This window comes from Bubalus kerabau, chromosome 1, assembly GCF_029407905.1.
Source record: "Bubalus kerabau isolate K-KA32 ecotype Philippines breed swamp buffalo chromosome 1, PCC_UOA_SB_1v2, whole genome shotgun sequence".
In the NCBI taxonomy this organism is placed as follows: Eukaryota; Metazoa; Chordata; class Mammalia; order Artiodactyla; family Bovidae; genus Bubalus; species Bubalus kerabau.
The window spans coordinates 171,897,775-171,914,277 of NC_073624.1; the positions used below are offsets into that span (position 1 = coordinate 171,897,775).

The 16,503-nt window shown below is 40.0% G+C and overlaps 1 protein-coding gene across 18 annotated transcripts in view; it reads right to left on the bottom strand.

Moving 5' to 3' along the window:
• Positions 1-1,673: 1,673 nt before the first annotated feature.
• ZNF454 (zinc finger protein 454) overlaps positions 1,674-16,503 on the bottom strand; it is a 50,795-nt gene continuing 35,965 nt past the window's right edge. For all 18 annotated transcript variants that reach the window (XM_055539745.1, XM_055539787.1, XM_055539792.1 and 15 more), the window contains one exon: positions 1,674-6,703. In XM_055539745.1, the coding sequence (XP_055395720.1) occupies positions 5,370-6,703 (1,334 nt within the window). In that variant the 3' untranslated portion in view covers positions 1,674-5,369. The remainder of the gene's footprint in view (positions 6,704-16,503) is intronic.

Below are 16,503 nucleotides of genomic sequence, written 5' to 3' on the forward strand. Positions count from 1 at the left end.
TCTGGCTCCACCCACAGCATTTTAAAGATTCCTAACCAGCCCATGATGGGCTTTCCAGGTGGCCCTAGTGGTAAAGAATCTGCCTGCCAATGAATAAGATGTAAGAGATGCAGGTTTTGACCACTTGGTCAGAAGATTCCCTGGAGAAGGGAATGGCAACCCACTCCAGTATTGTTGCCTGGAGAATCCCATGGACAGAGGAGCCTGGCGGGCTACAGTTCATAAAGTTGCAAACAGTTGGACACTACTGAAGCGACTTAGTATGCACACAACCAGACCATGATAGTTCCTACCTCTGAGTTTTCTTTCCCATTTTGCTCATATGTTCACTCTATCTAGAACACTCAAACTTCATTCCTTTTGTGGCTCTTGTCATAAAGTAATTCCTCACTGAGGTCTGCTGCAACCATGCAGTCTAAAGCTGGGCCCCTGACTCTTTTTCATACTATCTTTATTTACTCATTCCACATACTATAATTACTTGCTAAATATTTATTTATATTTCCTTTTATAATACCCATCTTCCCTATTTAAGGTTCATGAAAGTGGAAACTATGCATGTATAACCACTTACACTATGCTTGGCAGAAATTATTAAATGAATGACTATCTTCCCCTTTCTGGTTTTCTGGCCACCAGCATTCCCCTTTCGGAACACCTCTAGGACGGGCATTCCTAGTAATAACTCCCTCATTTGGCCTGGGTGGGAGGACCTGCTATCATTATCACAGGCTGCCCTCATGAGATGTCCCAAGGCCATGCTGTCACGCCACACTGCCTCTCATCTACACCCACATCAGCCTCTCCCTGACATTTAAAGCCAAGTGGCTCTCTAGGGTGGCCTAGAACGTACCATAAAGGAAGTGACCCAGTGCAGTATGCAGCCTGGGTCAATTCTCTGATTCACCCTTTACCAGTTCTGTGACTTCTGACATGTCCCTAATCCTCTCTTCAACCTTCAGATGGGGATGGGAGAAATGGTCTCACATTACTGTGAAGATTAAGTGGGAATGCTTACAATAGTACCTGGCACCAGGTATGCCCTCAAACGTTAACTGTTACCCCCAGCGACTGATGACACAGCTCTTGATATTCCACAGCCTGAGCACAATGCTTTCTGGGGTCAGGTAGGTTTAGATAGTCAGTGCGGTGAGTTAGGACCACATTGGCCATAAACAGGTAAACACACTTGGAAGCACCATTTCTAGCCACTCTTCAGTTCAGTTCAGTCACTCAGTCATGTCCGACTCTTTGTGACCCCATGAATCGCAACATGCCAGGCCTCCCTGTCCATCACCAACTCCCGGAGTTCACCCAAACTCTTGTGCATCGAGTCGGTTATGCCATCCAGCCATCTCATCCTCTGTTGTCCCCTTTTCCTCCTGCCCTCAATCCCTCCCAGCATCAGGGTCTTATCCAATGAGTCAACTCTTCACATGAGGTGGCCAAAGTATTGGAGTTTCAGCCTCAGCATCAGTTCTTCCAATGAACACCCACTCTTAGTGATATCTAATTAGATCACCAGGCAGCTTGCACATCTTAAACACTGAATACTTTTCTGACTTATTTTCAGAAAGACACACTGATTAGTAATTCTTACGGAAATATATATATATATATATATATATTTTTTTTTTTTTTCTGAGGATAGTGATGTGTGGTGTACAGGGTAAGACAAAAAACGAGGAGGGACATGTCCATACAAGCAAACCCCGACGTGGGCAGAGAACCATCATGAGCACAATGGAGATGTCCTTGAGTGATGGAAATAGTAGAGCCTTGTATTTTTCTTCCCTTCACAAATTGATATAAAAATATCGAAAGTAAAGATAGGATCCAAAATATATTTAGCAGGAGTTGAGGTGGGCACCTTCCCATTGCAGGATAAAGCAGGTAGGAGTGGTTATTTCCAGATTGTCCTGGTGGCTAATCCAGCATGGGCGGGTACAGCAAAGTACAAAGAGGGTAAGGAAGGGAAAAGAATTAAGACAGCTACAGGCTGTGCACTCTTAGATTACATTCATATGTAGGGAACTAAACATGGTTATTTTCTCAACCACAGGCATGCGTGCAGTTTAGAGCTGTTTGTTCCAAGACTCTGTGGCTGGAAGCCCTAGTCTGCTGCAAGGTCAAGGTGCCATTTTAAGTGCAGTCATTGAATATGGAGAAAGGCAACCTCTTGATGAGGTGCTGCTCGCTAAGCTAGGCAAACTTACCAGGGAGAACTCAGATGCAAAATCAATCTGCTGGCGATGAGGAAGTCCTGATGAGAGAATTTGAGTGAGGAAACTTGGAGAAATTATTTTTCCCGCAGGAGCTGGCACTTTCAGTAGCTATTCATGGGAGCCTGGAGACCTCGAAGAATATAACAAAGAGTCTACAAGCTAATTCTCTACTCAAACCCTTCCCCAGCCAGAGTAGAATTGGTACTTCCAAGGACAATTCCAAAAATGACTGGGCAATTCCAAAGTGCCCTAGGAAAGCACTGGTATGGGAGATGTTCTAGGTCTGCTTCTGTGTCCTTTTCCTAGAGTCCAGGTGAACGGGATGGGTACACTGGCTCAGCACTTCCTCTGCCACATGTTCAGACTCATTATTTTGAGATGGTATAGACGTGGGTGTGCTGGGAAGTGTCTGTGCCACCAGGGAGTAGTGAGGGATGGGCTGGATGTGCTGAGGATGGAGGGTCCCAGTGATCCTCATCTTCTGCCACAGTGTCTATCAGCAAAACTAGAAAAGCAAGTTGCAGAATGAACTGCTCCATCTAGGAGGCTTGGGTAAAGAAAAGTCCCTGTCAGTAACTGCTCAACTCTTTTCTAACGCCATGCAGACTGGCTGGCAGAAGCGAAGGTGGCTGAGAGACTCTAAGTCAGAGTTCTCAAAAATGCACTTTTGGGGTTAAGCCAAAGGCCAGACTGCTGGCGTGCAGAGTCAGACTACTTCAGATTTAAAAAGTACAAAATAGCACCCAGGCAACTTTTGGCTCCCTGAGTTGAGAAGGTCATACATAAGGTGTTAATAATGTGGCCGAATAAAGTCACTGCTAATAGTCAGGTCAGATGAAGTATAAATACATCCAAGTCGGTTTGGGAATTTTTAATAGGCCATTTATTTTTGCCTTCCCAGACAAGGGAGTGACCAGTCATCTCAGAGGTCTAATTTCATGAGACCCAAGCCTAACAGGAGCGGTCTCGGGGAAAATGGACTGTCATTGGATGGAGGGCCATCGGACTGCACTAACGCTGGTAGGACAGCTGCTGCCGCTGTCGCTGGGGTGAGTGGCAGCAGGAACGTTAGCCAACACCAAGGGGCAACAGCTCTTATTAAAAACAAAAGGAAGAACTCAGCTGAGAAATGTGTTGCTTGTGAGGGATTCAAGGTAAGGAGGTGACAGGACCAGTGGGACACAGGGATAGTACTGAAAGCAGATGTGAGCAGTTTTCCAAGTTTATTGTTGGATCTGGGGTTGCCAGCCATGAGAAGCTACAGATGAACATGTATGGGCCCAGGGCATGATGGGTTCCAAGCAACCTCTTGAAATGCCGCTTCACCTGCAGCTCATCCAGGGAGAAAGGGTGAGTTGTTGATCACCTAACAGGAGATAGCAACCCAAGTAGGCGGCCTTTATTAGGTGGTAGCTGAATTTAGAGAACTTGGGGCTTTAAAGCTACTGGAAGCCTCCAAGTCTATGTTCAACCTGAAGTCCTGATTCCACCATCACAAAGAATATCCTCTCCTGTAACTTGGAGCTGAGGTACAGCTTTCATGGGTGCTGGCATGTCACCCAACTTGATGGAGAGCACTTTCACAGACCAGGAACCTGCCACACTGCTTCCCAGATGACAGCTGACTTGCTCTTCCACCTTCATGCCTTAGCATGCTCCAGCCTGCAGCAGTGTGGGCTCCTCATTCTTTGTGATGGGGAAGGGGAGGTGCCATGAGGGGCTGTGTTTGAAGGCACATGGATGTTATTTTATCTGTGATGTCTACTGACAGCACTAAAGAATTAAAGATAGTGAGGGAACTGTGCCTGCAGGACTAGAGTATCACTCCAACTTCTGGGAGCGGCCCCTGCCAGAGAATGTCACTCCATGGAATTACTCAACATGCTGCTCACTACTGTCAGAATGGGGTAATCTTTACATGGTAGAATACCCAGGTGGTGGAGAGGAAATGGCAACTTTTAAATGCAAAATCAGAAATTCAAAGCTCTCTCCATCTTCCGTGAACAGAGTTGATACCTTCAGAAAAGTAGACAACAGGAAGGCAAGGAACAGGATCCAGCAGTTCAATATTCTGGGAGCAACAAATATACTCTAATGCAGTGGACACAGAGGACTGCCCAGCCAAGGGAAAGGGTGGTTAAGAGCATTCTGACAACCTGCCTGAAGCTCTAACCTCATCAGTTGCACATCATGAAATGGCAAGTCACAGAAGCAGAGGTGGCCCAGAACACCTCTAGGTTTTAGAATCATCACACCCAAAGTTGAGCATGCCCGACTGCCATGTGTGGAGTACTACAATGCAGAACAATTGGAAGGAAATGTCTGCATAGACTATGTCCCTAGTTTAGGGATTATCCAAGGGTGAGAGTCAAGCTGAAGCCCAGAGGAACTGGGTAACTGAGGAATTTAGATCAACCTCTGCCTTCCAGACAGGGGTCCTGTGTTCTGAAAGCTGGGTTTAGTGCAATATCCAGAATCATGGGCTGTGTATGAGGTCAAGTCACCAGTCCTCAAGAGCAAACTGGGTGGTAGTAATTGACGTGATGCCACCAATTAGGAGTTGCTAAATCAAAAAAGGACACACCGATCAAATGAATTATCCCAGGAGGAGAATACAAGTAAGAAGCCAGTGGACGTATGAACCAGGGAAGTGTGACAAAAAGTGGTTTGAAGCAGAAAGCAGGAAGCATAGTTTAACTCCTGGGCCAATGCTTAGATAACTGTACTTTCTTTACGCTGGTGTCAGCAGTAGGGGGTGAGGAAAACAAAGGGTTCCATTAAAGGTAGAAATCCTCCTACAAGTAAAGTAAAATGCTTACAGACCATTTTCTTTTTTGTTCCTTTGCTTCTCAACCTTAATTTTTACAATTGTATACTTTCTCTTAATGGTGAACTAATTTCCATGTGGTTAATGAAGGTCCATTCTGGTTCTGATACTTGGTAATTCAGACTAATTACATATCACTGCTATTCAACCAAGATACTTCCTGAAGTATGAAAAGTATTTGCCATTCTTAAGGTCTCAAAACCCATACTAGTGTGAACCTTGACTCTCAGTAAAAAAATGACTATCTTCAAGTAAGCTTTCATGGTTATTCTCCTGCATTCAATAATTAATACACTCAGTCTCAAGGCTCTTCCATGTCACTTTTCTCCTATATGATGTCTCTGATGCTGAATGAGGTTTGCAGTCTGGTTAAAAGCTTTCCCACATTTATTACATTTATAAGGTTTCTCTCCTGTGTGAATCCTCTGATGTTGAGTCAGGTGTGTACTTCGGATAAAGGCTTTCCCACAGATTTTACATTTGTAAGGTTTTTCTCTAGTATGAATTCTCTTATGCTGAGTGAGGGCTGAATGGTCGCTGAAGGCTTTCTCACATATATTACATGTGTAAGGCTTCTCCCCAGTATGAATTCTCTGATGTTGGGCTAGGGCTGATTGGTCCCTGAAGGCTTTCTCACACAAACCACATCTGTAAGGTTTCTCCCCAGTATGAATTTTCCGATGTCGAGCAAAGGATGAATTATCCCTGAACGCTTTTCCACATTCATTACATTTATAAGGTTTCTCTCCAGTATGAATCCTTTGATGTTCGGTAAGGGAAGAGTTCACCCTGAAGGCCTTTCCACATTCGTTACATTCAAAAGGCTTCTCTCCAGTGTGAATTCTCTGATGCTGAAGAAAACTTGTACTCTGATTGAAGGCTTTGCCACATTCATTACATTTATAGGGTTTCTCTCCACTATGAATATTCTGGTGTTTGGTAAGATGTGCCCTACACACAAAGGCTTTGTCACATATATTACACTTAAAAGGTTTCTCTCCAGTATGTATTCTGTGATGGTGGGCAAGGTGTATGTTTCGGATAAAAGCTTTTCCACATAAGTTGCATTCAAAAGGTTTCTCTCCAGTATGAATTTTCTGATGATAAGTAAGTGAGGAGCTCACTGAGAAGGCCTTGCCACATTCTTTACATTCATATGGCTTCTCACCAGTGTGAATTCTTTGGTGATGGATGAGGTGTGTGCTCTGGTGAAAGGCCTTCCCACATTCTCTACATTCATATCGCTTCTCTTTAATAACAATTTTCTGATTTGCATTAAGTTTTTCACTATGAATCTTCTGATGTTTATTGAGGGTTGAACTCTTAGTGAAGACTTTTCCACACTCACTACACTCAAAGGCTTTTTTGCTAGATTGAAATCCCTGACTTTGAACAAAAGATGAGTTCACGGTGCCGTGTTTCCCAGATTCATCACATTTCTGGTCGCCAACCACAGATGAAGTTTTCTCATGAGCAAGCACTACTTGCTCCAAGTTTATCTCCTGGCCTCCATGCTGCCATTCCAACAGGTCATCATATTTCCAGCAACTATCTCTAGTGAATCTTTCCTTTATCATCCACTGACCCAATTCTCCTTCAGGAATATCTGCCTTGAGAATAGATTTCTTATTCATAGGTGTAATCACCCAGTCTGAAAGACATTAAAAATAAACATGTCTGTTTTATCATAGTAAAACATCTAGTTGGGATAAGAACATGACCTTGTTTATAATGCTAACAAAGAAGTTGCAATTTTGAAGACTTCTTGAAATGAATATAGAAAAAGGGGAGAAGAGATGGATAGAAGACATGGCAGGACCGGATTGATCAAATATACTATGTATGAAGCAGGAAAATTTGGAGATGGCATTCAGAAATCACAGGCCTGAGTAAAATATTTATTTTCTTTGTGATTACAGAGAAGTTACCTGAATTTTAAAGTCTCAAAAAACCTATACAGACTGCAATATGCTAACAGATAAGGAAAAAAAAAAAAACCATGCATCTTATCTATTTTAGTGATATAGGCTTTAAAATAACCTAGATGTGGCCTTAAGAAACCACTGCAACTAGAGGTCAGCATCTGGTAGGAAAAAAGTTCAGCTTTCAGAGTAACTACTAAAACCAGCATTTATGTTTTGTAAACTCATTTCAGCATTCAGATGGAAAACAGAAAGTTAGGCTGTGAAACCCTGATATCTACGAATAAAGTTAGGACTTTCTGCTGTGGTAAGGCCTTCCCAGGTGGCACTAGTGGTAAAGAACCTGCCTGCCAATGCAGGAGATAGAAGTGACGCCGGTTTGATCCCTGGGTCGGGAAGGCTCCCTGGAGGAGGAAATGGCAACCCACTCCAGTATTCTTGCCTGGGGAATCCCATGGACAGAGAAGCCTGGTGGGCTGCAGTCCATAGGGTTGCAAAGAGTCAGACACGAATTGAAGTGACTTCACACATGCACGCTACTGGTAAGGAAGCAAAGTCTTCAAACCTATATGAATGTGACACTGATATGAGGAAAATGTACCATGATGATATATATGTGAGCATAAAAAATTAGGAACAAAGCAGAAAATCTGCCAGGATACATCCAGTATGTCTTGGAGGCAAGGCCCTGAATTTGAGGAAAGACTATACTAGTCATTAGAAATGGGACTCTGCTACTGGGATATAGGCCATGGTCTCATGAGTTGTCTGGTAAGATGATTCCTCTCCCCACAAACAAACTCCACACTTACTCAACAACATTCTCACTTGGTCTCATAGTAGCCTGATATTAACAAGCAGAATTCTGAATGCACATTAGTTTCTGGTACATATTTGTGATTTCTGGTACATATTTGTGAATGTCTGTCTTTTGTCTATTTAAGACTTTGTACCAAGAAATGCAATGATAAGCACCTGATATTAACAAAGACGATGCAAAGATTCCTGGGAAAGCCTATCAAGAACAAGCCTCCCTCAACACTTTTTTCTCCTACTCCCTCCAGAAAATCTATTAAGAGCTATAATCATTATCATCATCATCATCTCCTTGTACTTATCTGGAAAAGAAAACAGGTGCACTTCAAGGCTAAAATCCTTGTGAGCTTAGAATAACATATCTTCACTCAAAAGAAAGAATGTTTAAACACCTCTTTTGCCAAATCTCAAAATCTTAAGAACTGACTTTTGCTTCTGGACCTGATAGAGTGGCCCTGTGGCAGACCAATATTATTGCAAAAAAATAACTGAAAAAATCTGCATGGAAAAAAGAATCTGTCTAAAGTCATCAGATATAACTTGAGGCCAAAGTGATAGTCTAACACTTGAGAGAGAACAGAAATGCAGAAAGGTGATCCAGTTTTTTTCCTCACACAATTTTATGAATTCTTAAGTTTCTCAAGGTAAGAAACTAAGCTAAGTAGAAATTCAGAATTCTCTATAATTCTTAAGTTTCTCAAGGTAAGAAACTAAGCTAAGTAGAAATTCAGAATTCTCTATAGTCTTATAGTACCGTTGAGCCAAAAAACTGGAGTTCAGGACCTTCTTGGGGTGGGATGAGTGGTGGTCACAGTAAACATATAAAGCTCTCAGCTGGGACTCCTGGAGGGCTACAACTCAGTAGCAAGGGTTTCATGAACATTCAACCCAGTCTCCAGCTAAAGAGTCCCTGGATGGATTAGGAAGGTTTGCTTTCACTCCTGCTGTCTACCAGAGGGAAGGCAAACTTTCTCTGGAGGGAAAATAACATCATCCAGAGCCTATTCACTCCTTCATACATACTGTCTAGGATTCAGTCTTAAAGTACCAGGAGTACTAAGAAATTATTGAAGCAAATATTAGACAAAGATCCTCAGAACTCAGATACCAAAGTTATCAGACATGGGTTTTAATAAGTGTGAATACTATGTTCAATAAAACAGATAAGAATGAGAATTTTAACAGTGAACTAGAACAAAAGAATCAAGTGAAAATTCTAGAACTGAAGAATATAATAAATGAAATAAAGAACTCAATAGATGGATTTAACAGTATATTATCGGATGTAACAGAAGAGAGGAATGTGTGCTGTGCTTAGTTGCTCAGTCGTGTCCGACTCTTTGTGACCCCATGGACTGCAGCCCGCCAGGCTCCTCTGTCCATGGGGATTCTCCAGGCAAGTATACTGGAGTGAGTTGCCATGCCCTTCTCCAGGGGATCTTCCCAACCCAGGGATCGAACCCAGGTCTCCCTCATTGCAGGTGGATTCTCTACTGTCTGAGCCACCAGGGAAGCCCAGAAGAACCTATGCACCACAACTAAAGAATAGCCCCCACTCCCTGCAACTAGAGAAAAGCCTACGCAACAAGGAAGACCCAGCACAGTCAAAATAAAAATAAATAAACAAAATCATTTAAAAAATATTATTGCACAAAATAATACTAGAAATGTCTTGAGAGGTTGAACATATATACATAATTAAAATACATAAGAAAAGTTAACACAAAAGATGAAAAAAATAGCATTGTTTCAAGTTATTAGCATTGCCTGGGAATTACTTATTTTGGATAGTAATAACCTGGTTTTATTTACTAGACTTAGAAATAAAAGACAGTTAAAGAAGATACAAGCTCTTATGGGGGAATATAGAACAATAAAAATAGTTGATTCAAGAGAAGGCAAGGTAGAAGACAAAAAACAGATTTAAAGCTAGTGAGTAAAATTGAAAATAAATAATAAAATAGCAGACAGCCACTACTATATATATATTAGCAACTGGTCTAAATTACCCTATTAAAAACTAAGGTTATGAAACTGTATTTAAAAAAATAAAATCCAACTATAAGCCACTCATGAGAGTATTACCAGAGATATAGACCCGTAAATAAAAAGAAAGAATAGAAAAGGATGTATCAAGCAAGCACTAACCACAAGTAAGCTGATGTACCTATACTACTATCAGACAAATCTCATTTAATTAGAGAAAACAGACTTTTAAATTGTTCACATTGACTAAAGGTTTGTTCAATTATCTAGGAATATATAAGAAATCTATATTTTCATGTAACATAACTTCAAAATGTATAAAGTAAAAATTGGGACAATAAAAGGAAAAAAGAAATCTTAACAATGATAGATGTTTGCACACCATTCTCCAAAACTCAATAATCAAACCATTAAGAATAGGGATGATCTGAGCTATAAGATAAACTTGACCTAAATGATATACTGAATATTCGGAATACCCAACAATGACAGAATATATATATTTAAGTCCATATATAACATTAACCAAAATGGAGAAGGAAATGGCAATCCACTCCAGTATTCTCGCCTGGGAAATCCCATGGACAGAGGAACCTAGTGGGTTACAGTCCACGGGCTCGCAGGAGTAGACACAACTTAAGTGATTAAACCACCACCACCAAAGTAGGATAAACACATTTCACAGGACACAGATCATTCAGAATGTGTACTCTGAACTCAGTGGAGTTACACCAGAAATAAATAGCAAAATACCAAAAAGGTAGTTAGAAAATCCACAGATATTTTAAAACTAGTCCATACATTTTAAAATAACTGATAAAACAAAGAAAAAATCACAACACAACTTGAAAATACTGTAAACTGGTAACAGAAATATGAAACATAACAAAATCCAGCTACAGCATGGTTAGAAAGAAATGTATATCTATCTATCTATATCAATTATAAATCTCAAGAAATCAGAAAAATAGAATATTAAATACAAAAGAGAAAGGAATAACAAAAATAACAGAAATCAATAACTTAATTAAAAATTGAAAGACCTCTATCAAGACTAATGGAGAAAGAAAGAAGGCACATATTACCACTATCACGAATGATACAGCAATAGAGACACAGACATAGAGAACAGACTTGACCCAGTGTGGGAAGGAGAGGGTGGGACAAACTGAGAGAGCAGCATTAAAACACAAACATTCCCATATGTAAAATAGATAGCTGGTGGGAATTTGCTGTATGACGAAGGGGGCTCAACCAGGTGTTCTGTGACAACCTAGAGGGCTGGGATGGGGTGGGAGGTGGGAGGGAAGTTCAAAAGGGAGGGGACATATGTATACCTATGGCTGATTCGTGCTGCTATATGGCAGAAACCAACACATCAATGTAAAGCTCCAATTAAAATAAATAAATTTTATTTATTTATTATCCTCCAATTAAAAATAAATTTAACAAAATAATGATAAAGGTGACATCAAAACAGATTCTAAAGAGATTTATAAGATAATCACATAATGAGTAAACTTTATGCCAATAAATTAAAAGACTAAGTTCTAGGAAGGTATAGTATACCAAAACAGACACACACACAAACAGAAAATCTGAACGGTCCTATATCTAATAAATAAATTGAATCTTCAATTTAAAACCTTCTCACAGGGGCTTTCCTGGTAGTCCAGTGGTTAACAATCCTCCAGCCAACGCAGGGTATACAGGTTTGATCTTGGTCTAAGAAAATCCCATATGCCTTCAAGTGACTAAGCCCACGTACCACAACTGCTGAGCCTGTGCTCTAGAGCCTGAGAGCCACAAGAGAGGCCACTGCAATGAGAGGCCCATGCACCACAATGAAGAATAGTCCCCACTGGCCACAACTAGAGAAAGCCCATGTACAGCAGTGAAAACGCAGCGCAGCCAAAAACAAAACAAATAAAAAAAATTCTCATAAAGAAATTTCCAAGCAGATGGCTTACTAGTGAATTCTTCTAATCATTTAAGGAAGTACAGTCTGTATACAAATAGGCCAATGGGACGCATTACAGACCCAGAATCAGACCTGTGCACATGCAGTCCCCATATGTATGACAAAGGTAGGCACACTGCATACAATGGGGAAAAAGATAGTCTTTTCAGTAAATGATCCTGGGTCAACTGAATACCTATATGGAAAATCAGGAAAATAAATCTTCCATAGAGGAAAACACAGACGATCTCCATGACTTTAAATTAAACACATTTACTATAAGGGGAAAATACCCTGATTAACTGGATTATCCTAAAAATTTAGAACTTTGGTTTATCAAGTAACACCATTATTTCAGATGTGAAATAATATTTACAATATACCTATATGACAAAGAAGCAAACCCCAAATATGCAACCCTACAATATATCAATGAGGAAAGATTAGCCAACTAAATAGAAAATAGGGGAAAGACTTAGAGAAATTTTACAAAAGAGAATATTAAATGATTAATAAAAAAGTTAAAAGATGATCAACTTCAGTCATAAGTTGAGATACAATGAGATACTCCATGCATCTTCTGCTGCTGCTGCTGCTAAGTCATCTCAGTCGTGTCCGACTCTGAGCGACCCCATAGATGGCAGCCCACCAGGCTTCCCTGTCCCTGGGATTCTCCAGGCAAGAACACTGGAGTGGGTTGCCATTTCCTTATCCAGTGCATGAAAGGAAAAGTGAAAGTGAAGTCGCTTAGTCGCGTCCGACTCTTAGCGACCCCGTGAACTACAGCCCACCAGGCTCCTCCGTCCATGGGATTTTCCAGGTGAGAGTACTGGAGTGGGGTGCCATCGCCTTCTCCACATACATCTTCTAGAAGGGTGAAAATATTTATTGACAATACTAAGTATATAGAGGATATGGAACCCTCATATCCTGCTGGCTAGAGTATAAACTGGTATAACCACTTAAACTATTTGGTTTAAGTATATTAAACTTGCATACTCAAGAACTTAGTACCCCTAGCTATATGCCCAAGAGAAATGTACAATGTATGTTCTCTAAAAGATGTACAAGAATGTTCACAATAGTTTCAGCACTACTGATAGCTCCATGCCGGAAATAAAACAAAGGTCTAGCAGTAGTGGAATGTACAAATGGTGGTAGGTTACGCAGGGAAATATCATACTTCAGTGAGAGCCAACCAACTATTGCTGCATATGACAACATGGGTGAATCTCAAACATACACCATGGAAGGGAAGAAGCCAGACACAAAAGAGTAGAAATGTTTGATTCCATTTATTAAACGTTTTAAAACAGTCAAAGCAAAGCTATGGTCAGGGTAGTAATCATCTTTAGGACAAAAGAAACAGAGAGGATGGGAGGCGGTTTCTGGTATTCAAGTAACATTCTATTTCTTGATATAGATGCTGGTTATACTTATACTTTTTATAGTATTTATATTGTAAAAATTATGCTTATAATTTATGTATTTTCCTGTGTTAGAACTACTTCAACAAAAGCCTACTTTAAAAAATCTGGGAGCAGCTTTCAAAAATAATAATAATTATAAAATAATTATACATATAATTATAATATTTATAAATAGTAATAATAATAATCATCTGGGTCAATAAAAACAATTGTTAACTTTCCTTTGTAGCAGCTATTAGACAGCTATGTCTATTAAAGCCTTTCCTTGATTGTGATCATAAAAACTTCTCACCTATATATATAAGAGAAAATTGGCTTTTTAATGTTTTGTGTTACGGGAAAACACTCATCTAATTGTATATCAACAAGGGGTCAAACACACCCTGGTTCTGGCACACTGAAGATGAACTGAGATGGGGAAAGACTGGATCCTCAAGTCAGTTCTCACTGGGGCCCAGGTCACTTCATGGGGGCTGAATTAGGAGCAATACCCATAGCTGCATTGACCCAAATTAAAAAAACAAAGTATGGTTTTAAACAATTAATATATAACTTGAGGATATTAAGCAAGTCATGCAAGTAGTATGATCCAAACCCTATACAATGTAGTCAAGAGGTCACACCCAGAGAGGGACCAGAAACTGACCCAATTTCCTCCAAATCATCAAGAGTTTCAAGACCTGGCACCATCAGGTACATCTGAGAGTGGCAGTGGGTAAAATAAGGAGTATTGGTCAGTTTGTGTGTGTTAGTTGCTTCAGTCGAGTCCAACTCTTTGCGACCCTGTGGACTATAGCCCACCAGGCTTCTCTGTCCATGGAATTCTCCAGGCAAGAATACTGGAGTAGGTTGCCATTCCCTCCTCCAGGAGATCTTCCCGACCTGGGGATCGAACCCAGGTCTCCTGCACTGAAGGCAGATTCTTTACTGTCTGAGCCACGAGGGAAGCCCAAGGTCAGTTTAGGAAGACTTTATTGCCCCCAGGTCTTCTCCAACTCAGAGAAGCGAGAGAGCTTCTCTCTCCCAACTGAGGAAAACCTCTTAAAAAGAGGTTTTTAAGCAATCAAAGAGAAAATCTGAGAACACAGTGCCTATAAAGGGAGATGAAAGTGTTTTTGAAAAATCATTATATTTAGAGGTAAAATGTTTTAATTGTAAAATGTGAATAAGAGCTTACAAATAACACAAGAGTTCTTGGAAATTAAAAACGATAGCAGAATTTGAAACCTCAACAGAGAATTCCCACCATAAACAACTGGAAAACCAGGGGAGAAAATGAACCAACTATTTTTAGGCAATGGACAAATGACAGGGAAAGACTGATTAAGACATGTTAAAAATGGCAATAGATGAAATGGAAGGCACCTGTCAAAAAGACACCTGTCAAAACGGAAGAAACCTGTCAAAAAGTAGAACAAAAAAATTCATAAAGATGGAAATTTTAATAAAAAGTTAAAATTATAAGACCAGTCCAGGAAGTATCAGGCATACCATCAAGAGCAAATAGAGAAAGCTTAAGGTGGAAATTAAAAAATACTAGAAGAAAATGTCCTAGATCCACAAGGCAGAAATTCAGATGAAAGGCTCACCAGTGCTTAATGGATCCAAGCATAGGACCATAACAGGGTCCAACACTGAGAAACACTGGAGTAAATGAGGAGATCCTGCAAGCTTTCCGAGAGGAAAAATGGATCACAAACGATGAAGAACCTGAATGATTCTGGATTTCTCAATATCAGACTGAGGACTACAAAATACTAGAGCAATGTCTTCAGAATTCTGAAGAAAAAAAGACATCCAATGCTGAATTCTACCAGTGTTATGGGAGAAAAAAAGACATTGACAGATGCTAGGTTACCAAAAACTTGTTCCCATGCATCCTTTCTTTGGAAGCTACTGGAAGATATGTGCCACAAAAGGAAGAAAGAAGCCAAGAAAAAGGATGACATGGGACATGTGGGCCAGGAAAGATGGGATTTGTAGGAGGATGATAGCTAAGGCCCTGTGAGAACAGAGCAGGTCAGATTGCTCCAAAAGAGAATTTTCCAGGAAAATGGAATTGTTAGGATGACTGCTGATCTAAACTTCTTGAGAAGAGATGCAGACAATGAGGCAAGGTCTGAGATTAAATTAAACTAAATGAACCCCATGAAAAACTGCTTAGGAAAGCAAAGGCAAAAGTCAGAATTACTACATGGGTCAGCTGTGAATGTAAACACTGACTATTTCTCTGACCAAAAATATACTATACTGGGAAGACAGGGAATGGAAAAGGTAATAAGATGAACAGCTGGGGAAGTGAGTTTAGTCCTCACTTTTTAGAGGAGGAATTCAGTAAATAATACCTAAAACCGAGGTCAATAGGTAGCAATATAAACACATTCCTTGAAGACACAGAAGCAAATACACCAAATAATCTGCTGAAAGGAGAGAAAATGGTTATTTCTAAAGAGGAGAGAATAGGGATAAACAGGGACAAGAAGCCATCAGTTTTCATAATGAACACTGTAATTTCATTAAACTAAATGTATTATTGTGATGAAATTTAATACTGAAAATAAAGAAAAAGAACAAACTCCAAAAAAGTCAAAGGAAAGAACTAATGAAGAGCACTATTTAATGAAATAAAGATAAAATAGAAAGTATCAATAAAGTTAAAAATGTATTTATTAAATTTATTAAAAAAGGGAAACTTTGATAAGATTTATACAGGGAAAAAATGGAGAAGGAAATGGCAACCCACTCTAGTACTCTTGCCTGGAAAATCCCATGGACGGAGGAGCCTGGTAGGCTGCGGTCCATGGGGTCGCTAAGAGTCGGACACAACAGAGACTTCACTTTCACTTTCACTTTCATGCATTGGAGAAGAAAATGGCAACCCACTCCAGTATTCTTGCCTGGAGAATCCCAGGGACAGAGGAGCCTGGTGGGCTCCTGTCTATGGGGTTGCACAGAGTTGGACACGACTGAAGCGACTTAGCAGCAGCAGCAGCATACAAGGAAAAAAAGACAAAAGTAAATATTATTAGAAAACAATTATGCTTTGATTCAACAAATACATAATGGGACCTGGTGAGCTGAAATACAAGAGCAAACATGATCAAGTCTTTCTCTCATGGATATAAGGGTAGAAAGGATCATTTTAAAAGGACACAGAAAACAGTAAAATAAAGATCATTAAGACTAAGACTGATTAAGAACTTCAGCCAGTAAAGAAAAAGAAAAGATAAGCTATAGACTGGCACACATATTAACTGATAAAGTATTAGATTCCTTAATATCTCCTACAAGCAAATAAGATAAACTAAAAGAGAAGTGGAGAAAGAATATGAATATT